Here is a 24,961-nt window from a genome sequence, read left to right as displayed (position 1 = left end):
TGATGATCATAATAATAACAATAAGAAGGAGATCAAGAGAATTGAGCCATTATTAGTATTATTATAAATATTATTTTTCAATAGAAGCAGGATCTGTCTTATTTCTGTAAACATATATGGATGATTTATAAAACCAGGCACATTTGACACCTTAACAGCTATTTATTGATTATAGACCTAAGGAAAGCCCAATTTAATATCTCCTCACTTTTCTTATACAATATGGCAAGGGCTGTTTTCTCGTCTCCTAACTCTGCTGGTTAACACCTCTTAAGGATCGCACCCTTTTTTTTCTAAAATGACGTACCCAATCTAACTGCCTGTAGCTCATGACCTAAATCAAGGATATGCATATTATTGATACCATTTGAAAGGAAACACTTTGAAGTTTGTGGAAATGTGAATTGAATATAGGAGAATATTACACATTAGATCTGGTAAAAGATAATACAAAGAAAAAAATAATATATATATTTTCTTTGAAATGCAAGAGAAAGGCCATAATGTACTATTCCAGGTTAGGCGCAATTTAGATTTTGGCCACTAGATGGCAGCAGTGTAGGTGTAAAGTTTTAGACTGATTTAATGAACCATTGCATTTATGTTCAAAATGTCTATCAAGACTGCCCAAATGTGCCTAATTGGTTTATTGATACATTTTGAAGTTCATAACTGTGCACTCTTCTCAAACAATAACATGGTATTCTTTCACTGTAATGGCTACTGTAAATTTGACAGTGTAGTTAGATTAAGAAGAATTTAAGCTTTCTGCCCATATCAGATATGTCTATGTCCTGGGAAATGTTCTTGTTACTTACAATCTCATGCTAATCACATTAGCCTACATTAGCTCAACCATCCTGTGGGGGACACCGATCTCGCTGAGGTTAACTTTGCTTTTTGGCACATAGCAACATGGTCTAGGAAAAGGCGCCAATTCAACAGTGCACTCACTGATTTATTTCAGAACCGCGGACAGCGGCCACCATCCAACGCAGGAGAAAGCGCATTTATTATAAAATAATATTAATTAAAATAATATTTATTTTATTAGTGTTGCACCATTGTTCTTATGTAATACAACCATATACAATTTCAGTGGCACATGTCTTAGAGTGATGGACTGTGCCATCCCCACAGCCTCCACAATGGCGCGAATCAGACAGGTTCCTTGTACACCATGATATATTTAAAAAAATGTATGTGCTACAGCATGGAGTTCACCAGAGCTTCACAGGTTGCCACTGGAGTCCTCTTCCACTCCTCCATGACAACATCACAGAGCTGGTGGATGTTAGAGACCTTGCACTCCTCCATCTTCCGTTTGAGGATGCCCCACAGATGCTCAATAGGGTCTAGGTCTGGAGAAATGCTTGGCCAGTCCATCACCTTTACCCTCAACTTCTTTAGCAAGGCAGTGGTCGTCTTGGAGGTGTGTTTGGGGTCGTTATCATGTTGGAATACTGCCCTGCGGCCCAGTCTCTGAAGGGAGGGGATCATGCTCAGTATGTCACAGTACATGTTGGCATTCATGGTCCCCTCAATGAACTGTAGCTCCCCAGTGCTGGCAGCACTCATGCAGCCCCAGACCATGACAATCCCACCACCATGCTTGACTGTAGGCAAGACACACGTGTCTTTGTACTCCTCACCTGGTTGAAAAGATATACTCAAATATTTACAAAAATGTGAGGGGTGTACAGTCCATTCACGCTCAAATGCCCCATGATTTACACATTTTCTCCTGACTTGACAATTGCAGCCCTTTTTCTTGTACGAGTCTGTCCTTAAATATTCTGGGATATTTTTAAAAGCCAAGAAGCAGAAGGAGTGTACTCACTGGAGCAAGACTCTGTCTATTCCTAGACTTAATATTTCTAGGTTGTTAGCTTTTTTGGGCTGAGTGGAGACCATTAATAGCTCAGCTAAGGCACACAGATGCCCCCACACATTCACATACACACATTATTCACTAACTTAGACTTACATACTCACACACACACGCAGACACACACACGCAGGTGCACAAATACACACACGTGGCGTGAGAGCTCATCTATGTCCTCTGCCATGGTTGGCCCTGGCGTAGCTAGGCACATCAGTGACTCCTCGTGAGTACAGTACGGGCCCGGCTTAACTCACTTCTGGGACGAGACCAGATTGTCATGAAGTGTGCTTTGAAGAGAGGAGAAAAGGTGCAGACTAAAAAAGGCATCAGGGAGGCATGTGAGGAAAGAAAGTGTGAGAAGAAGGCGTGAGAGACAGAAACATTCTTTTTAAAAAGGGCCAGCAAAAGAGAGCGAAGCATAGTGTGGCAAGGGTAGTTCTATTAGTCCTGCATTTTATCCTCATATACACACACACACTGACATGTTTTTTGGACTACCTCTGGATGTTTAACTGAGCTGTATGTGTGGAGTCTGTGGATTGTTCCTGACTGTCTTCTCTGTTCTGTTCTCAGATTGGCAGCAATGACGCGACCACCCTCCTCAGTAAAGGTATGACAAGGTACTTTTATATCACTCTGAGTTTGTGTATCTAACACTTAAGAGGTTAGATGTCAATTAAGTTTATCATCTGTAATTATTGTGACAGTGAAACATTTGTTCTTACATTGGCTCTATACTCCAAACATTTGGATTTTAAATCAAACAATGACTATGAGGTTAAAGTGCAGACTGTCAGCTTTAATAACCTGTTGCCACTCTAGGGGCAGTATTTTCATTTTTGGAGAAAAAAAACGTTCCCGTTTTAAACGGGATATTTTGTCAGGACAAGAAGCTAGAATATGCATATAATTGACTTTGGATAGAAAACACTCTAACGTTAGCAAAACTGCAAAGATATTGTCTGTGAGTATAACAGAACTGATGTTGCAGGCGAAAGCCTGAGAAAAATCCAATCCGGAAGTGCCCCAGGTTTTGAAAGCGCTGCATTCCAATGAGTCCCTATTGAGCTGTGAGTGTGCTATCAACGAGCTTACGCTTTATACGTATTCCCAAAGGTGTCTACAGCATTGTGACGTAGTTTTACGCATTTCTGTTGAAGAATAGCCGTAGGCGGCCACATTGCTTGGCTCCGAGAGAGATTCTCGCGTAAAATACAGAGGTAGCCATTACTCCAATCGGTCCTACTGAAAAACTAATTGTCCCAACGGATATATTATCGAATAGATATTAGAAAAACGCCTTGAGGATTGATTATAAATAACGTTTGCCATGTTTCTGTCGATATTATGGAGCTAATTTGGAATCTTTTTAGCCGTTTTCGTGACTGCAATTTCCGGGCGATTTCTCAGCCAAACGTGAAGAACAAACGGAGCTATTTTGCCTACAAAAAAATTATCTTTTGGGAAAAATATGAGTGAAAACATCCAAAGTTCATCAAAGGTAAACAAATTAATTTGATAGCTTTTCTGATTTGTGACAAGGTTGCCTGCTGCTAGCAAGGCATAATGCTATGCTAGGCTATCGATAAACTTACACAAATGCTTGTCTAACTTTGGCTGTAAAGAATATTTAAAAAATCTGAGATGACAGGGTAATTAACAAAAGGCTAATGTGTGTCTCATTATATTTCATTTGTGATTTTCATGAATAGGAATATTTTCTAGGGATATTTATGTCTGTTGCGTTATGCTAATTAGTTTCAGGCGATGATTACGCTCCCGCATGCGGGTTTGGGAGTCACAAGAAGCTTTAGTGAATTCTCATCCATATCGGGGGAACCGTTTAGAAAGTACAGCACTTTTTGTACATAGTACATAGTACATAGGGCACCAATAGTATTTTTTTTTTTACCTTTATTTAACTAGGCAAGTCAGTTAAAGAACAAATTCTTATTTTCAATAACAGCCTAGGAACAGTGGGTTAACTGCCTGTTCAGGGGCAGAATGACAGATTTGTACCTTGTCAGCTCGGGGGTTTGAACTTGCAACCTTCCGGTTACTAGTCCAATGCTTTACCACTAGGCTACCCTGCCGCCCCAAATTCACTAATATGTGTATTAAAGGACTAAAATGTTAAGTATTTGGTCCCATATTTATATCACGCAATGACTACATCAAGCTTGTGACTCTACAAATTTGTTGGATGCATTTTCTGTTTGTTTTGGTTGTGTTTCAGATTATTTTGTGCCTAACAGAAATGAATGGTAAATAATGTATTGTGTCATTTTGGAGTCACTTTTATTGGAAGTAAGAATATAATATGTTTGTAAACACTTCTACATTAATGTGGATGCTACCATGATTACAGATAATCCTGAATGAATCAGGAATAATGATGACAGACGCACAAATACTGTATAGCTTAGGCCTACTGTTGACATGGCGCTATACAGTAGGACTGACAAATATGTATATATGTTTGTATGCACTGCAGGTAGGCCTATGTGAATAATTTAAAGCATTATGGCAAATGCCTCACAAGTAGACTATTAGAAACCTTTTATGGATAGACTATTTGGCTAATGCATTGGCCAGTATAAGAAAGCCACCAGACGCATTGCCATTGAAGCAGCTTTTGTTATCCTGTCTGGGAACCCCGTTCCGCTGTGGAACCCCTTGCCAACAGCCAATGAAATTGCAGGGCGCCAAATTCAATCAACAGAAATCTCATAAATCAAATTTCTCAAACATACAAGTATTAGGCACCATTTTAAAGATAAAATTCCTGTCTGATTTCAAAAAGGCTTTACAGCGAAAGCTCCACAAACGATTATGTTAGGTCACCACCAAGTCACAGAAAAACACAGCGATTTTTCCAGCCAAAGAGAGTTGTCGTGTCTTTGGCTATGCCGGATTAACCTCTTGCTCCTACCTGAGACAAAAACGTCCCACCTAGACATCTGGAAATGCAAATGCGCTACGCTATATGCTAATAGCACTCGTTAAAACTCAAACGTTCATTAAAATACACATGCAGGGTATTGAATTAAAGCTACACTCGTTGTGAATCCAGGCAACAAGTCAGATTTTTAAAATGCTTTTCGGCGAAAGCATGAGAAGCTATTATAAGAGAGCATGCAACACCCCGAAATACCTGAATGCTAAGTAAACAAAAGATTTCGCGTAGCCGGCGCTACCCAAATAGCAGAAATAAAATATAAAACTTTCATTACCTTTGACGATCTTCTTTGTTGGCACTCCTATATGCCCCATAAACATCACTATTGGGTCTTTTTTTCAATTAAATCGGTCCATATATACCTAAAATAGCCATCTATGGAAACTGTGTGATTCAGAAAAAAACACAGTTTGAAAACGCTACGTCAATTTTTTTAATTAAAATAGTCGACGATAAACTTTCACAAAACACTTCGAAATACTTTTGTAATCCAACTTTAGGTATCAGTAAACGTTAATAATCTATCAAAATGATCACGGGGCGATGTGTATTCAAAAACTCCACGATTTCAAATCATCTTCCAAAATCTCTCTTCCAAACCTTGCAGTCGGAGACCGGATGGAAAGTGATCTCTCAGGTTGGTTTGACCAAGAAATAAAGACCCCGGAAATGACGAGACTGGCGACATCGTGTGGAAGCTGTAGGAATTGCAATCTCTGTCGCATGCCATTCAACAATACGTGCAAGTGGCGGATTGATACTTTTTTCAGTTTTCAGTGAGCAGATTTTCTTGCGCTTTTCGCTGAAACACACGCTCTGTTCAAGTCACAGCCGTGATTTAACCAGTTTTAGAAACGTCAGAGTGTTTTCTATACACACATACTAATCATATGCATATACTATATTCCTGGCATGAGTAGCAGGGCGCTGAAATGTTGCGCGATTTTTAACAGAATGTTCGAAAAAGTAAGGGGTAGGATGAAGAGGGTGATATGACATGCTATTCTATAAAATAATTTCTCCGTAATTAATATCACCTGATTGAGCTAATCATGTAAATGTAATTAACTAGAGAGTCGGGCACCACAAAATAATATTTATAGAGCTGTTATCTTCTGAATAAACGCTTAAAGACCTAGTAATATTTTACATCAATAGCAGTTAATAGTAATCGTGCTCTTAATTCAGTCTCATCTGAAAGTTGTAAATTCTTGGTTATCTGCATGAACCCTGGCTAACAATTTGAATCAGCAATACAAAATTGGGTTTAATTATTTATTTACTCAATACCTAACAAATCACACAGAATTACACATACACATAATTAAATCATAACTTGATTACAAATTATGTCATAAAGAAAAATGGCCATAGCGGGTGGAAACAGATATGACAGCTTGTTACACAAAGGAAAAGGGCTGGGTTTGAGTGAAAGAGCGGGAAGACTGAGGAACAACAGGAAGAAGCTGTGCTATCGTAAATACAGTATCTTATGCATTTTAAATTACCGCCCATTTGGAAAAGGAAAATGCAATAAATATTTACTCTGAGCTGCGCGGTAGGTTGGTGGTAGATGGAAAGGTAGGTTGGTGGTAGATGGAAGGCCTTGTTGCCCAACCGAGTCCTTTGAAAAATGTCTCTGGTTGTCAATTGGATACGTTGTAGTAACGTCATTGGGTGATAGACGGAATACTCTGTCTGTTCCTTCCTAACCCTCATTTGCATCTGCTGTTGCTAACTCAACGGCTAGGAGGTATCACTTCTGTAGTGAATAAGAGTTCAAAGTTCATACCATTCGCAACCAAAGCTCACGCTGATGTTAGCTTCGTTCTGTAGTTATTATCTGAACCATTCTGACATAGGACCGTCGTCCTCAAGTCCAGGAGGTCAAGGGCTTATATAGGAAGGGAGAGGAGGGCATGTTTGAAAAGTTTTATAGCCCATGTCCCTTCACAGGGGCGGGTCACTGATTGAGCAGAGCCCTATCTTATGAAAACCCCAAATCTCACATTTTAGAAGCTAAAATCACATTTCATCCCATCACAAATAATTTCATATTCAAACATTTAAATTTGAACAACAATTCCATGTGAATCCGATAACTCTGATGTGTAGACTTTCACTGTAGAGTTTGTCATCTTATCATTGATGAGAATTTCTCAGATGACAACCGAACTGACATCATATGCATTAAGTACCACCGCATATGTTCCATTGGTCGGATTACCCGAATATAGTTCATTTCCCCGCACCTTCTGATGTTCCCAAAATCTCTATATTAACCAAGGGTTTTGCAAATGTAACCTCAGTAGGGTAGAGAGAGGAAAAAGGGGGGAAGAGGTATTTATGACTGTCATAAACCTACCCCCCCAGGCCAACGTCATGAAAGAGTTGTCACAAAAAGCAGAAATATAGATAAAATGAATCACTAACCTTTGATGATCTTCATCAGATGACCTCATGGGACTTCATGTTACACAATACATGTATGTTTTGTTCGATAAAGTGAATACTTATATCCCCAAATCTCATTTTACATTGGCGTGTTATGTTCAGCAGTTCCAAAACATGCGGTGATTTTGCAGAGAGCCACCTCAATTCACAGAAATACTCATAATAAACATTGATAATAGATACAACTATTATACATGTAACTTTAGATAAACTTCTCCTTAATGCAACCGCTGTGTCAGATTTCAAAAAAACTTTACGGAAAAAGCATAATCTGAGCAGGCGCTCAGACGACAAATCAAGCCAAACAGATATCCGCCATGTTGGAGTCAACATTAGTCAGAAATAGCATTATAAATATTCACTTACCTTTGATGATCTTCATCAGAATGCACTCCCAATTCCAGCGGAAATGTCGGAAGAAAATTCTAAAAAGTTATATTACTGGTCGTAGAAACATATCACACGATGTATAGAATCAATCTTTCGGATGTATTTACCATAAATGTTCAATAATGTCCCAACCGGAGAATTCCAATGTCTGTAGAAAAGCAATGGAACGAGAGGTAACTTTCTCATGACCGCGCGTCACGAGCCCGTGGCTCTCTGCCAGACCTCTGACTCATTCCCCTCTCATTCATCCCCCTTCATAGTAGAAGCATCAAACAACATTCTAAAGTCTGTTAACATCTAGTGGAAGCCCTAGGAAGTGCAAGATGACCAATATCCGACTGTATCTTCAATAGGGGATGAGTTGAAAAACTACAATCCTCAGATTTCCCACTTCCTGTTTGGATTTTTTCTCAGCTTTTTGCCTGCCATATGAGTTCTGTTATACTCACAGACATCATTCAAACAGTTTTAGAAACTTGTTTTATATACAATACTACTAAGACTGAGGACTGAGACTGAGTAGGAGGTAGTTTACTCTGGGCACGCTTTTCATCCAAAAGTGAAAATGCTGCCCCCTAGCCTAAACAGGATTTATAGTAAGGTAATGGTAACTTACTAAGGGCAATTTTTTTTTTTATCAAACGAAACATAAGGCAATCCATTTTTACAGGAAAATAACTAATATTTTTCTAAATACGAGTATCAGTGGATTATATCTACGCTTAGGTTTTTTTTACACATCCAAAATTAATAACAGGAGCTGGTAAAAAATAATGTACAATAGCCTACATACAAAAAATCGGGATGTCCGCTCACTGTTTTGATGCTGCTCCTAAACTTGATATTATTGGTGATTAAGATTTATTTCAAAGCGGTCTTGTGAGCCAAACCCTTTATTGATAGTCTTGACTACTTGGCAAATGCATTGGGCAGGACTGAGAGGGGGTGGGGTATGCTTGTTTTTTAATCAAATGAAACAAAATGGGAAAAATACATGTTTTTTAATGTTTCTAAACACAAGGTTAACCGGCACAAAAAGCACATCTCTCTTGTTCCATGTGTATATGGGCACTGTTCCTTACGGGTGGATTAACCCTAACGCAACATGCATAAAAGAAACCCCTGAAACTAGATCCCCTACACACTGGTCTTAAATGAGAAGGGAAAAAACTGTTGGGGGAGGTTCTCTTCTACACTGTTCAACCAATCTAGTAAATGTGGAGGAGGAGTTCAGATGTAGTGTTGCCTTGTTAATGTCCAAAAGTGGAAGTCTTGTTAAGTTTGTCTCTCTTTTAATTTCCCCTGAAAACCAGAACATCCAGTTGCTGGGGACTTGGCAGAAGCTACGGGTGGATAGGATGCACTTCCGTTGTCAAAATCCATGTCATAACCAACCAGGTTCTTGCTAATATCAGCTTTTCGGGTTGGTCATAAATATCCCCACCAGCGCATACTGAAATTGACACTTTGGTGCACGTTTTTTAGGACACACATTAAATATTGCCACCCCTCCCACCTCGTATGACACAGGTAAATGACCATTTCTGGCACTAGGGTTTGAAAATAGAGTGCCAGCTTTAACAGGTCGAGATTGCAAACGAGTGTGTGTTTTACAATTGCGCTGGCTTAACGCCAGATGTGTATGACTGTTTAAAAATTTAAGTAACTTTCAATCTCCGATAAGAAAATAGTTTTTCCTTCTAACTAACTACAAGTTGTAGTGCCCATAAGACACTGGCGCAATGCTCTACAATCATCCTTTAAGTGGGAGACTTTGATTCAATGGTCTTTGAAAGAACTGGGAATATTGGAGACTTTAATTATACTTAGAAAGCACTTTCCCCTAGTTTCCATAGACCTTTTAAATGACGATAACATTCATGTCGTCGTATTGATCTTTGATGTACCTCTTGGTTCCAAGGTCTATTGTGTATATTACGGGATGTCATCAAGAAGTCGTCAGGGCATTATTGGCCTTGGTACCCTCCCTCCTTCCTCTCTTTATCACAGACACACACAGGCACACCTCCCTCCTTCATCCCCTTATCACACTCCGACACACACACCGCTCAGCCTCTCACATTAATTATCAAATCCCCCGCCCCGTCCCCCAAAAAATAAACACACACACAGGGGAAATGTTCTGCATTGCCAACTCTCCACAGCAGGACAATGGGGAGGTTTTGGAGTAACAGACTAAAAATAACAAGATTACACCCTGACCCACTGATTGGCAAAGATTTGTGTTTCATGTTATTGTGACTTGGCTTTTCAAGGTTATCGTGTTTAGACATGGGGTCAAGAATGTATCTATCCCTTTGTGCTCCTGTCTCGGCTAATTAACCTCTTTGCTTGCTTGATACTAGCTCCAGTCAAATGTATACAGTTGAAGTTTACAGTAAGTTTACATACACATAGGTTGGAGTCATTAAAACTTGTTTTTCAACCACTCCACAAATTTCTTGTTAAAACCTCTTAGATTACCCCCCTACTTTTTTCAATTTCCGCCTGAAGACATACCCTCATCTAACAGCCTGTAGCTCAGGCACAGAACCAAGGATATGCATATTCTTGGTACCATTTGAAAGAAAACACTCTGAAGTTTGTGTAAATGATTTGAATATAGGATAATATAACATAATAGATCTGGTTTAGATAATACAATGAAAAAAACATATATATATATATTATTTTTTTTGTATCTTTAAAATGAACAAGATAAAGATAAAACAAACATTCAGATAGGATGATGGGGACAATTTCAGTGAAAAACATAAGAGGGCAACAGTACTTGTGCAAAGTTTCAGAATGATAACTTCCAAAATGAGTGTGCTACATGACATTTATCATGAAGTCACCCAGGTGTCCCACACAAGTAGCCCAAAGTGGCCAAATTGGTGAATTTATACATTTTGAATGGAATAACTATATACAAAATACCAAAATGGTATTCTAACACACACACCCCCCCCCCAAAAAAATGGAGAAAAAACATGAAGAAAAAAATATATACATTTACAAAATAACACTTTCAATATTTGGAAGACCCTCAGTCCTCGACACAATATTATGCTGCTGATGCCAGGTGCCATAGCACATCCAGAAATACATTTGGGCAGATGAACACCACTTGTGGCAGGAGCTGGATGAACCAGCTTCAGTGGGGGATGGACACCTTGGGGGCTCCCATTCGGAGTCAGTGTCACTGTGAAAGTTTCACATATGAGCCCTGTATCAACAGGTATAATAAACAGATATATACAGTGCCTTGCGAAAGTATTCGGCCCCTTTGAACTTTGTGACCTTTTGCCACATTTCAGGCTTCAAACATAAAGATATAAAACTGTATTTTTTTGTGAAGAATCAACAACAAGTGGGACACAATCATGAAGTGGAACGACATTTATTGGATATTTCAAACTTTTTTAACAAATCAAAAACTGAAAAATTGGGCGTGCAAAATTATTCAGCCCCTTTACTTTCAGTGCAGCAAACTCTCTCCAGAAGCTCAGTGAGGATCTCTGAATGTTGACCTAAATGAATAATGATGATAAATACAATCCACCTGTGTGTAATCAAGTCTCCGTATAAATGCACCTGCACTATGATAGTCTCAGAGGTCCGTTAAAAGCGCAGAGAGCATCATGAAGAACAAGGAACACACCAAGCAGGTCCGAGATACTGTTGTGAAGAAGTTTAAAGCCGGATTTGGATACAAAAAGATTTCCCAAGCTTTAAACCTCCCAAGGAGCACTGTGCAAGCGATAATATTGAAATGGAAGGAGTATCAGACCACTGCAAATCTACCAAGACCTGGCCGTCCCTCTAAACTTTCAGCTCATACAAGGAGAAGACTGATCAGAGATGCAGCCAAGAGGCCCATGATCACTCTGGATGAACTGCAGAGATCTACAGCTGAGGTGGGAGACTCTGTCCATAGGACAACAATCAGTCGTATATTGCACAAATCTGGCCTTTATGGAAGAGTGGCAAGAAGAAAGCCATTTCTTAAAGATATCCATAAAAAGTGTTGTTTAAAGTTTGCCACAAGCCACCTGGGAGACACACCAAACATGTGGAAGAAGGTGCTCTGGTCAAATGATACGAAAATTGAACTTTTTGGCAACAATGCAAAACGTTATATTTGGTGTAAAAGCAACACAGCTCATCACCCTGAACACACCATCCCCACTGTCAAACATGGTGGTGGCAGCATCATGGTTTGGGCCTGCTTTTCTTCAGCAGGGACAGGGAAGATGGTTAAAATTGATGGGAAGATGGATGGAACCAAATACAGGACCATTCTGGAAGAAAACCTGATGGAGTCTGCAAAAGACCTGAGACTGGGACGGAGATTTGTCTTCCAACAAGACAATGATCCAAAACATAAAGCAAAATCTACAATGGAATGGTTCAAAAATAAACATATCCAGGTGTTAGAATGGCCAAGTCAAAGTCCAGACCTGAATCCAATCGAGAATCTGTGGAAAGAACTGAAGAACTGCTGTTCACAAATGCTCTCCATCCAACCTCACTGAGCTCGAGCTGTTTTGCAAGGAGGAATGGGAAAAAATGTCAGTCTCTCGATGTGCAAAACTGATAGAGACATACCCCAAAGCGACTTACAGCTGTAATCGCAGCAAAAGGTGCCGCTACAAAGTATTAACTTAAGGGCGGCAGTGTAGCCTAGTGGTTAGAGCATTGGACTAGTAACCGAAAGGTTGCAAGTTCAAATCCCCGAGCTGACAAGGTACAAAATCTGTCGCTCTGCCCTTGAACAGGCAGTTAACCCACTGTTCCTAGGCCGTCATTGAAAATAAGAATTTGTTCTTAACTGACTTGCCTAGTAAAATAAAGGTTAAAAAAAACAAAAACGGGGGGGGGCTGAATAATTTTGCACGCCCAATTTTTCAGTGTTTTCATTTGTTAAAAAAGTTTGAAATATCCAATAAATGTCGTTCCACTTCATGATTGTGTCCCACTTGTTGTTGATTCTTCACAAAAAAATACAGTTTTATATCTTTATGTTTGAAGCCTGAAATGTGGCAAAAGGTCGCAAAGTTCAAGGGGGCCGAATACTTTCGCAAGGCACTGTGTATATATATAGTACAGGGAACATAAGGTTGAATATATTATTATAGACCTGCTAGATTTACTGTCTCATTTATATTATGACATTTCAGCTAGATCTACTGTCTCTATTATATTATGACAGACCAGCTAGATCTACTGTCTTTATTATATTACAACAGACCAGCTGTATCTACTGTCTCCATTTCACTTTGGCCATTGTGGGCCTGCCCTCCCCTCAACAGCCTCAAATAGGCTATTTCATTTCACAAATAATATTTTATATTATTAATTTCAAACAACGGCATTAGTATGAGAAGAACTTACCAGTCCAAAACTATGTCCTCTCCGTTCAAAAAATATTCCTCCATTTGGGAATCGCTAAATGAATCATCCTCAATCAATTTCTTCTAAAATTGTGTGTACATCTGCATATCTAGACTTAGATTTAGCTTGCCCTGACTTAGTCGCCATACTGATTGATATATAAACAGTTGAATATGCGCTTTACCAAAACAACGCTGTGCCCAACATGCGTTGCTCCTTCCGGTAATGAAACTTCAATGGCGAATGACCCTCTTTACGCTGGAGTTTACTACATGGGTTCGTCTTCCAACACATAAACATTACATACTGCTGTTTACCTCAGCTCATTGGCTATCTACCCAGCTAGATTTTAAGACGATCAGTGGTCATTGCGTTAAAATACGGTCAATCAACGAAACAGCGGGCAAATCATTGGTGCACAATGATGTCATTACTTGTTGTCTTCTAATCGGTTTCTTTCAGTCAATACGTCCCGCGAAATGACCCATTAGGTTTGGTTGTGTAACACAATATTATGTGTAACAAACAAACCAGTTAATTGCAATGAAACCAAACATGACTGGAAAAGTCACGTTCTGTGTGTGTATTTACCTCGAGTGTGTCGTAGAAAATGGAATGAGACGGAATACACGACACAAGCGGTTCACAAAATGTTTCGTGTTCGGCTGTAAAAATGGATTTTATCAAACAATAGACCATTCATTGTGTAACAATGAGTATTTGGGATTTCAAACAGAGGAAGATTGTCAAAGGTAAACGATTTATTTTATTGCAGTTTGTGATTTTGTTACGCCTGTGCTAGTTGAAATAGTTGTTTTTTATGGGGCTCTATCCTCAGATAATCGCATCGTATTCTTTCGCAGTAAATCCTTTTTTAAATCTGACAACGCAGTTGGATTATCAAGATTCTAGGCTTTCGAAACATGTGAGACACTTGTATTTTCATGAATGTTTAAAATGACTATTTATGTAGCGATCATCGTATGTTGTCGAATTTCATCCCGCTACCGGGTTCCGTGCGCAGAGAGGTTAACAAACTATAGTTTTGGCAAGTTGGTTAGGACATCTACTTTGTGCACAACACAAGTAATTTTTCCAACGATTGTTTACAGACAGATTATTTCACTGTATCACAATTCCAGTGGGTCAGAGGTTTACATACACTAAGTTGATTGTGCCTTTAAACAGCTTGGAAAATTTCAGAAAATGATGTATTGTCTTTAGAAGCTTCTGATAGGCTAATTGACATCATTTGAGTCAATTGGAGGTGTACCTGTGGATGTATTTCAAGGCCTACCTTCAAACTCAGTGCCTCTTTTGCTTGACATCATGGGAAAATCAAAAGAAATCAGCCAAGACCTCAGAAAAAAATTGTGGACCTCCACAAGTCTGGTTCATCCTTGGGAGCAATTTCCAAATGCCTGAAGGTTACCACGTTCATCTGTACAAACAATAGCACGCAAGTACAAACACCATGGGACCACGCAGCCGTCATACCGCTCAGGAAGGAGACGCGTTCTGTCTCCTAGAGATCCCAGAACAACCGCAAAGGACCTTGTGAAGATGCTGGAGGAAACGGGTACAAAAGTATCTATATCCACAGTAAAAACAAGTCCTATATCAACATAACCTGAAAGGCCGTTCAGCAAGGGAGAAGCCACTGTTCCAAAACCGCCATAAAAAAGCCAGACTACGGTTTGCAACTGCACATGGGGACAAAGATTGTACTTTTTGGAGAAATATACTCTGGTCTGATGAAACAGAAATAGAACTGTTTGGTCATAATGACCACCGTTATGTTTGGAGGAAAAAGGGGGATGCTTGCAAGCCGAAGAACACCATCCCAACCGTGAAGCACATCATGTTGCTACAGGAGGGTCTGGTGCACTTCACAAAATAGATGGCATCATGAGGTAGGAAAGGGATGTGGATATATTGAAGCAACATCTCAAGACATCAGTCAGGAAGATAAAGCTTGGTCGCAAATGGGTCTTCCAAATGGACAATGACCCCAAGCATACTTCCAAAGTGGTGGCAAAATGGCTTAAAGACAACAAAGTCAAGGTATTGGAGTGGCCATGACAAAGCCCTGAGATCAATCCTATAGAAAATGTGTGGGCAGAACTGAAAAAGTGTGTGCGAGCAAGGAGGCCTACAAACCTGACTCAGTTACACCAGCTCTGTCAGGAGGAATGGGCAAAAATTCACCCAACTTATTGTGGGAAGCTTGTGGAAGGCTACCCGAAACATTTCACCCAAGTTAAAAATGTTAAAGGCAATGCACCAAATACTAATTGAGTTTTTGTAAACTTCGGACCCACTGGAAATGTGAAAGCAGAAATAAGAAATTCTCTCTACTATTATTCTAACATTTCATATTCTTAAAATAAAGTGGTGATCGTAACTGACTTAAGACAGGGAATTTTTACTTGGATTAAATGTCAGGAATTGTGAGAAAAAAATATGCTCGTGCTTAATAGCCTACTGAGTCATGGAATGCAGTATTTCGAACATGTTGACCATGTCTTTTGTGTACAACATGAATTTTGGAGGCGACACCAGACATATTGCAGATCAAGGAGGGGGAAGCGGCAGCAGAGCAGATTGTAGGCAGCGAAGTGGGAAACCGCTTTGTAAAAAAAAAAATCCTCCACTTGCGCAGAAATCTCTTTAGCAATGGCAAATCAGGTTTCCTGAACATTCGGAACCACAGCCACTCCGAAAAAAAGGTCACTTGTTTCATTAGACGTTACTGTTGCCGAGTCCATCAAGGAAAACCACCAATCCATTCACACAGTGCTTTTAACGTACATGATTACATTGTGCATGTCCATATAATACAGTCATTATTTTTCAACATGCTTTCACCTGGGATTTGAACTCACAACCTCTTGGCTCACAGCATTCCGATCTTCCCGCTATGCAACCATGTCTGTGTCAATGGCTGTTTTCACCTGCACTGCTAGCATTTTTTAAATTAAGGAGTAACATTAAAACAGAGTAATATGCCCCACCAACATCAGACAACTATACAGAAAATTGCTGGAACAAGTAAATCAAATCAATGATCGGAGTATAGTCAGATGATCTGATTATTGACACAGACATGGTGGTGTAGCAGGAAGATCCGGATGCTGTGAACCAAGAGGTTGTGAGTTCAAATCCTAAGTGAGGACAATAGTGTTTAGAAATGCATGCAAAATGTAATTGTGTGTCAAATATGTAGGTTGAAAATATTGCATGGTAAAAGACCTGTCTAAGCCAGCGTTTCCCGATCTTGGTCCTTGGGACCCCAAGGGGTGCATGTTTTGGTTTTTGCCCTAACACTACACATCTTAATTAAGAAAATTAACACTGGAGTGATAGATGTGCAGATGATGATGTGAAAGTAGAGATACTGGTGTGCAAAATAGCAAAAAGTAAATAAAAACAATATGGGGATGAGGTAGGTAGATTGGATGGGCTATTTACAGATGGGATATGTACAGCTGCAGCGATCGGTTAGCTGCTCAGATAGCTGACGTTTAAAGTTAGCGAGGGAGATATAAGTCTCCAACTTCAGCGATTTTTGCAATTCGTTCCAGTCATTGGCAGCAGACAAATGGAAGGAAAGGCGGCCAAAGTAGATGTTGGCTTTGGGGATGACCAGTGAGATATACCTGCTGGAGCGCGTGCTATGGGTGTTTTTGTGCTGGTCGAGGGCAGTCAGGTCTGGAGTGAATCAAGGGCTGTATCTGTTCTTATTTCTACATTTTTTGAAAGGGGCATGCTTATTGAAAACCTCTGACTCCCCATCCAGCATGCGAGAGCGTAATCATCGCCTGAAACTAATTAGCATGATGCAACAGACATAAATATCCCTAGAAAATATTCCTATTCATGAAAATCACAAATTAAATATATTGAGACACAGCTTAGCCTTTTGTTAATCACCCTGTCATCTCAGATTTTCAAAATATGCTTTACAGCCAAAGCTAGACAAGCGTTTGTGTAAGTTTATCGATAGCCTAGCATAGCATTTTGTCCAGCTAGCAGCAGGTAACGTGGTCACGGAAATCAGAAAAGTAATCAAATGAAATTGTTTACCTTTGATGAGCTTCGGATGTTTTCACTCACGAGACTTCCAGTTAGATAGCAAATGTTCCTTTTTTCCAAAAATATTATTTTTGTAGGCGAAATAGCTCCGTTTGTTCCTCACGTTTGGCTGAGAAATCGCCCGGAAATTGCAGTCACGAAAACGGTGAAAAATATTCCAAATTAGCTCCATAATATCGACAGAAACATGGCAAACGTTGTTTATAATCAATCCTCAAGGTGTTTTTCAAATATCTATTCAATAATATATCCATCGGGACAATTCGTTTTTCAGTAGGACCGATTGGAGTAATGGCTACCTCTGTATTTTACGCGAGAATCTCTCTGGGGGCATCAGTTGACCACTTGCGCAATGTAGCCGCCTACGGCTATTCTTCAACATAAATGCGTAAAACTACGTCACAATGCTGTAGACACCTTGGGGAATACGTATAAAGCGTAAGCTGGTTGATAGCACACTCACAGCTCAATAGGGACTCATTGGAACGCAGCGCTTTCAAAATATGGGGCACTTCCGGATTGGATTTTTCTCAGGCTTTCGCCGCAACATCAGTTCTGTTATACTCACAGACAATATCTTTACAGTTTTGGAAACGTTGGTGTTTTCTATCCAAAGCTGTTAATTATATGCATATTCTAGCTTCTTGTCCTGACAAAATATCCCGTTTAAAACGGGAATGTTTTTTTCCCAAAAATGAAAATACTCCCCCTAGAGTCGCAACAGGTTGGGGAGGAAATTACTTTTATAGAATGACCAGGCATCCTCTACCGACGGGATGAGGTCAATATCCTTCCAGGATACCCGGGCCAGGTCAATTAGAAAGGCCTGCTCACAGAAGTGTTTTAGGGAGCGTTTGACAGTGATGAAGAGTGGCCGTTTGACCGCGGATCTATAGCGGATACAGGCAATGAGGCAGCTGAGATCCTGATTTGTCATTGTTTAAGAAGTGGTAGATTTCTTCTGTGTGGGATATTTTTATGCTTAAGTTTAGTTTTTGCCTCTTTTACTTTCGGTTTTATACACCATCTTCAAACAGCTGAAAATACAATATTTTTGGTTCTGGAAAAGATATTTCAAGGAATGCATAGTGCATCTTTAACCATAATTTATTCATATTACTTTACTAAAATATTTCAGTTGTGTGTGTGTGTATACATTTGTTTTATTTGATGACTTTATTACTTCATTCCAAGTCATCTCTATAGAGCTGCGGCCTATCCTGTCTGACAAATCACTATTTTAGTAGTTCTTTAAAGTAAATAAGGCATAATGTTATGAAAACTGGATACCAACTATCAATCACTTAGAGTAGATCATGTATTTTCAGGTAGAGCCCACACAGATCGACAAGGAACGCAATGGATTGAGGTCAATGAAGTTTATTACCACGTTTTCTGCACTAAACTATGTAGAATATTGGCATGTTGGAAACTACCACACCCTACTACATCTGGCTAGAATCGATTTATCGCTAGAGAAGCTGCACGTTGAGCTCCGAAAAAACCTGAACCCGACATCGGTCAATTAGTTGTTTAAAAAGAGAAAAATAACAGACATTTCAGTTCATCGCTCAACACTAGAGATCAGATAAGCATGGATCCAATTAATGTCTACACGGGGGTAAAGTAGTGTGGACGACGATAACCACAGAGGGCTGTGGATTCACACCGACAGCTTGTTAACCCACAGAAGAATACATGTTATAAACTGTCAACATTTCACTGTTAGATTTGACAGCAGGATGTTTTTTCAGCATTCGCTCTCCCAGTTCCAACTTGTGGTTGACCATTCATTCAGGTGGTCCATTTTTCAATGCAGCTCCAAACGTCCCCTCTATTCAAACCTGTTTTTGCAGCTGTAGACAGTGAATCCAGACTATATATTTTTCTCCATTCAACAAAAGCCTTGAGTACTCAACAGGGTTCTACTGGTTGGGTTTAGGATCCAGAGGGTACAGAGAGAGGCATAACTACAGACCACAGTAGTAGTAGTACACCCACCCCAGTGTGGTCTACCCTCCATCGGGCACCAGACCAGACATGAGGCCAGGGAAGGGGCTCTTCCTTCCAGTTAATGTGGGGATTTGATCCACATCCTAGACTCTTGTTGACACTGTTAAATGTAGCAGCCAAAGAGAAGCCAGCACATGCACAAGATTTGGTTCTGTGTGCCAAGATACGGATAGGCTGCACTACTTAGACCCACAAAACAGCTTGGTAGTCATGAGTATAGATAGACACATTATGAAAAGGCACACTAGGAGGGATAGCAGCCTATCCTCCTAGTGTGCCTTTTCATAATGTGTCTATCTATACTCATGACTACCAAGCTGTTTTGTGGGTCTAAGTAGTGCAGCCTATCCATTCTGCCCAGGCAAGCCAACCCTGGTATTGTAGCCAGTCAAGCCTAGCTAAACCATGCTGGGTGTATGCAAACTATGCATGTAGCCAGCCAAGTCAAGACATTCTGTGTCTATTTGCTGCCTCCCAACCTCCCTTTGTCATGATTTGTAGCCTCCCTCCTGAGCAACACCCCATCCAATTGGTTTGATTGCATTTTTGGGGCAGCACTCAGGCTGATCAGCATGTGTCCCTGCTTAATCTTCCTCCTGGTCACTTCCCCCGATGTTAACCAAAAGAGCTTTGGAGAAGGTGCTAGTTCTGGAATACTGCTGTAGAATTCCACCACTCCAGACATGCTTCAGTCAGGCTGTGTCTAACAGAGGAGGTTGGTGTCACATTCATTGGTGAGAACAGTTTCCATGTGTTTGATGCCATTCCATTCCAGCCACTATTATGAGCCCTCCTCCCCTCAGCAGCCTCCACTGGTGTCTAATCCAAACATATCTTACACCTGCTAGTCTGCCAGTATCAGTTTTCAAAGCATCCTTTCTTTCCAGGGGAATGTTATTGCCAACCTCTTATTGTGTAAGACAATCATTGGAAATAATTACCATAATAAAGCTGCAATTCTGACTAAGAGTTTTTGGCTTTGTGGCACACACACACACAAACACATTGTTCTCTGAAATCCTATAATCTTGCAGCGTTTAAGGTAATTACTCTTGTTGTGGATGGGAGGCTGGTGGTACTATGAGGGAGAAACAGTGGAACAGCAACCAGCCAAGCCCCCTGCTCTACTGCTCTAATCCTATTGTAGTTCTCAGCAGAGCGCTGGAGCATCCACACACACACTTCTCTAATTCAGTAGGGAGGGAGGGAGGGAACAACAACAACAAACATTTTGGCTGAGTGAGACAGGTGTTATATCCCCCAATACATCTGTTTCAGTGTAGTAGGTTTAAAGGTGTCGATGTGGCACAAATTGAGGGAGTAAACACAAACATGCGTGTTCATGTTTTAGCGTAGACTGTGAAGAGATCTATCAGCTGGTTATCTGTTCCCAAGTGTGGCCATGTTTTGGTGTGAAGGAGAGGTCCATTATTGCTGGATCATTCCCAGCGGGCAGCGAGTGTATCAGAGTAGAGCCAGGCTGAACCAGAGCCAGGCAGAGCCACCAGACAGTGTTTGTGGTGTTTAGGTTTGTATGGAGTGGAGAGGAGTAGTGTGGAGCTCCATAGCTGCTCCCAGTGGGGTTGGTGTATCGGAGCAGAGCCAGGCCGACCCAGAGCCAGGCAGAGCAGAGCCACCAGACAGATGGCCGAGCCGAGGAGCACTGGAGCACTAATTACATGGGAACATCCTGTGGGGAGGCCAGAGCCTAACCACACTCTCCATTTCCTCTTCTCTCTCTCTTTTCTGTCTCTCTCTTTCTCCTTCACTCTCTCTCTTTCTTTATGTCTCTCCAGGTCTCCTGAGGAGGGGCCGTCCTTGGGAGGAAGCAGAGGCTCTGTATGCTGCGCTGAACGAGGGAGGATGAAAGAGAGAGAGAGAGAGAGAGAGAGAGGGGCAGCTGATCCACGTCTTTATACCCAAGCCATCCACCTTTAACTTCTTCATCCTCTTCATCACCACCCTCATCATCACTTTTCTTATTCAACATGTTGTGTGGAGGCTGTTACTGTTTATAACTGGAAAGAGGGAGCGCTTTGTTTAACCCTGTAGAAGCCTCAGTCACACCACTCCATGGACTGGCGAATCACACAAAGCAGTGGGCTGAAGCCAGCCAATCGGCTCGGCAGCTGATGGCCTCTGACCTTTTCGGGTTGTCTACTAAGAGCGAGTCACAGAAACACCTGGCCCCTCCCCCAGTGCTATACTACTGAATGCTGAACATGGACCTGCCCTATCTGTCTGTCCGTCCATCTGTCTGTATGTCTGTCTGTCACATGGCCTGTCAATCTGCACCAAGAGCAATATCATGACATTCCACCACACAGAGGTTCTTTACTGACTGCCGTCACTATAACAACCACCACAACCATCAAAACCAGGAAGTCACTTAAAGGCCAAAAAATGTATAAATAGTGAACAAAGTCAGTGACCCCATTTCTCTCTCTCCATCCACCATGACAGTCAGGTCTGATGATCCATCCAGCCAGCCTTAAGACTTTGAGCTTATACATTAATGACACACAGTGCAGGCAGGTTTCTTATTTTCTTGTCATCCCCCTTCCATGTTATATTTAGTTTCTATGTCTTTTTTAGCACTTATATTAAAACAGTGCCAGCCACACCGTACCATACTCAGTAAGTGATCAAATATGTTTTTATTCTACCCTGTGATGTTGGATATGAAACTGGAGGTTATTCTTGATTGCCTATGATTGTTTCAGTAGGCTTAAGGTGAGACCTCCCCAGCTCATTGATGAAAGGACACTGGAGTAGTACATGTTTTATAGTTATTCTAATGGAAATGTTTTGTTGTTTTTGAAATATGTAAATTCTCCATTTGTATCTATAGAAGCAGTTTTGAAGGGGTGAAGGATATACTTGTTTTTACCCTGCTTTGAAGGGAGCAATGCATTCTATACAGTGGGAGAAGTAGCCTAGCATGCATTGGCCCTATCTGTGAACAATGTTCCTTTTAACCAAATTTATCTCAGATGGTTGGATTTGAGGTTCCGGACTGGATACACCACACACGTTGAAAGAGAGTGACAGTGGCACCTTTTAATGGTGGATTAAGATTCACTATCCCCAACCAGTCACAATAGCTGTCTTTGTGCACACACAGGGATTATTTTACCCCTTGTGGATATCCCATTCCTGGAGTTGAGGAAAGAAAAGGACCCTTAAAAGAGGCAGCCTCAGTCGGTTGTAGTCATAAGTTAATTAGCCACAGAAATCAAACCCTTCGAAAGGCATCATATTGCCCAGGTTAAATTGGAGGAGTTTTTACCCTTATTCACCCTCAAATGGGGACTAGGAGTTGTGGCATTGGAAAAAAAGCACTGCTTTCATAGGATACAGAAGAAAATACATTTTTATCTCTGATTCACTATATACACAATGGAGATTATTCTTTACTGCCTATGTCATATACTAATGGACCATTCTATGCATCAGTTTGGGCATCATATTTGACAGTTTATGCAATATCATGCAATCTACTCTAACATAATATGTCAAAGAGGAAGACAATAATCATTTTTAGGACGAATTCTGCAACGAAAGCAACTTTTCTCCAACACACAACTCTACAGAAGGAATATGTGGTTTCATATTTTCTATTGAAAGGAAAGCACCTTGTAGAACTTGATGTGAAAATGTGTGGAAATTTTGTGATAGATTGAATTTGTTGGATAGGCTTTGAAATGGTTATTGTGTAGTAACGTATGGGTCTGACTCATCTTGGCTTGGTGTGTGTGTGTGGGGGGGCGGGGGTCGTGGGATGATGGATGTGTCTCTATTGCCAGTTAATTTGTCTCAGCTTCCCTCACTAGATCTGTGACCCAAATGTTACCCTATCAAGTCCACTACTTTTGACCTAGGCCCATAGGGCTCTGATCAAAGGTAGTGCACTATATAGGGTAATATTTCAGAAGCAGACATAAACTGTGAGGAGGAGAGCTCTCTGAATGTGATTCTATCCAACCTGATGTGTTTACTAAGCAGCAGCATCTTAATCAAGTTTCTTATCTTTCTTTTATGGACTTTCTTTTTATACAAATTAGTTTTATATATGACTGCGATAGAGATATATAGCTATATTATGCAGCGATTTTAATATATTGTAAATGATGGCTTGGATGCAATGTATTTATTTGTTTGTTAATGAAGATTGAAGAAGAATCTGTAAAGGGAAGTTGATGTTGTAAGTATATTCTTAAGTATACACTTTATTGTCTCTTTGGGTTAAGAAAGGCTCCTACGTATACATTCATCATATTGTATTGCAATGAAACAACACAATACCTTTTTACATCACTGAGAATCCTTGTGTTTACTGTGATCATGAATTGGATATCACACACACACACGCAAACGCACAGACACACACAAACACATACACAGGGAACTGCATCGTTAACCGTTTTATAACCGAAGTATTGTTCTATGCTCGATTGCTCACAATGCTTCATTTTGTATTTTCAAAAGTGTCGCTTCTTTTTCTAGACCAACAAATCTAAGTATTTTGCACGTAAATTTTCATTTGATTTTGAGAAGGTGATATTCAGGGATTTATTTGTAACCCTTAGCCCATAACTGGCATGTTGTTCTAGAATCCACTTCACACATTCTATAGAACTCTGTAGAACACTCTCCCACAGAGCACAGAACACTTTCATGCTGGCATTCTGTCTTAGAACAACAGTAGAGGAGCACATTGTTTTGTTTGGATGGGTTATGAATAGAGGTTCACACAATTCCAAATTTACATAATTTAGATCAAATATCCTTTAGAAGTAAAAACATAATTTGTATGGAGTAATTCTATTTGAATAATCACAGGAGTGATGTATTGAGAATGTGCTCTTTCTTGTCATACAAGAATCATGTAAAAAGAGGCCTATTTCTGATATTGAGCAGAAAACAGAGGTTATTTTTATTTTTAGAATAACTGTGTTAAAAAGAAGTGAAAAAGAAAATACAAGCGATCAACAAAATGATTCTAGAACTTAACTGTGACACTCCCTCAGGGGGTGATATGAAATGTACACCTATATGTAAATGATCAAATAAACATATTTAATCAAAGTGTATCACAGCGTCATCATTTGCATCTGATTCTCGTGTGTTTCCTTCTTTCAATTTTTTTTTAATCTTTGAAGATATATTTTATCTTTCAAAATATCTTTGACTGTGAAGGCAGATGACAAACAATAACAGTATCACCATTAAGAATCAGTTGAATCACATGAGTTGACTAGTCATTTCTCTTTTGAAGTAGTCAAATTAGATTACGTGGCGCCATTTAGCCAACATTCAGAACAGAGCCCAGAACCCTTCAAAAGCTCCCTCACACATTTGTGAAACACACACAAGGAAGAGTAGACGGCCAGTACACCTGAAAGGAAGGTAATGCATAGGCTCATTTAGAAAGGACCCCAGGAAGGGGAGTAGGCCAAGGAACCTATTTTGCTATGGGGCAATTTTTTTCCTCTCTTTTCAGTGGGAGACAGACTCACAAAGGCTTGATTTTAATCATGGCCAACTAGGTAAGAGAGAGAGTATGGCTGAGTTTGGAGCGTTGAATCAATGAAGCCTTGTATTGTTCCGTGAGGTGTACCAACCATGTAGCCAGGCAACACAGCTTTATGCTAAGGCACTGACAGAGATTCTTTGGTTCATGAGTTTAGGTAAGCCTGTGGTCACTATACTGTGTGTTTCAGTCAGAGACACACTAGCTGAGATACAACACAGAAAGTGAACGT

The 24,961-nt window shown here is 40.2% G+C and overlaps 1 protein-coding gene across 2 annotated transcripts in view; it reads left to right on the top strand.

The window, feature by feature from the left end:
- Positions 1-24,287, top strand: part of spns2 (SPNS lysolipid transporter 2, sphingosine-1-phosphate) — a 145,564-nt gene extending 121,277 nt beyond the window's left edge. Inside the window, exons 12-13 of one of the 2 annotated variants that reach the window (XM_020465126.2) lie at positions 2,462-2,498; positions 20,993-24,287. In XM_020465126.2, coding sequence (XP_020320715.1) covers positions 2,462-2,498; positions 20,993-21,001 — 46 coding nt within the window. In that variant the 3' untranslated portion in view covers positions 21,002-24,287. Of the gene's footprint in view, positions 1-2,461; positions 2,509-20,992 lie in introns of both variants that reach the window. The other variant, XM_020465127.2, reaches the window with a different exon arrangement.
- The last annotated feature ends 674 nt before the right edge of the window (positions 24,288-24,961 follow it).

This window comes from Oncorhynchus kisutch, linkage group LG28 (genome assembly GCF_002021735.2).
Source record: "Oncorhynchus kisutch isolate 150728-3 linkage group LG28, Okis_V2, whole genome shotgun sequence".
Classification (NCBI taxonomy): domain Eukaryota; kingdom Metazoa; phylum Chordata; class Actinopteri; order Salmoniformes; family Salmonidae; genus Oncorhynchus; species Oncorhynchus kisutch.
Note: the sequence above shows the minus strand (reverse complement) of the source record. Positions and strands in the feature narration are given on the sequence as shown.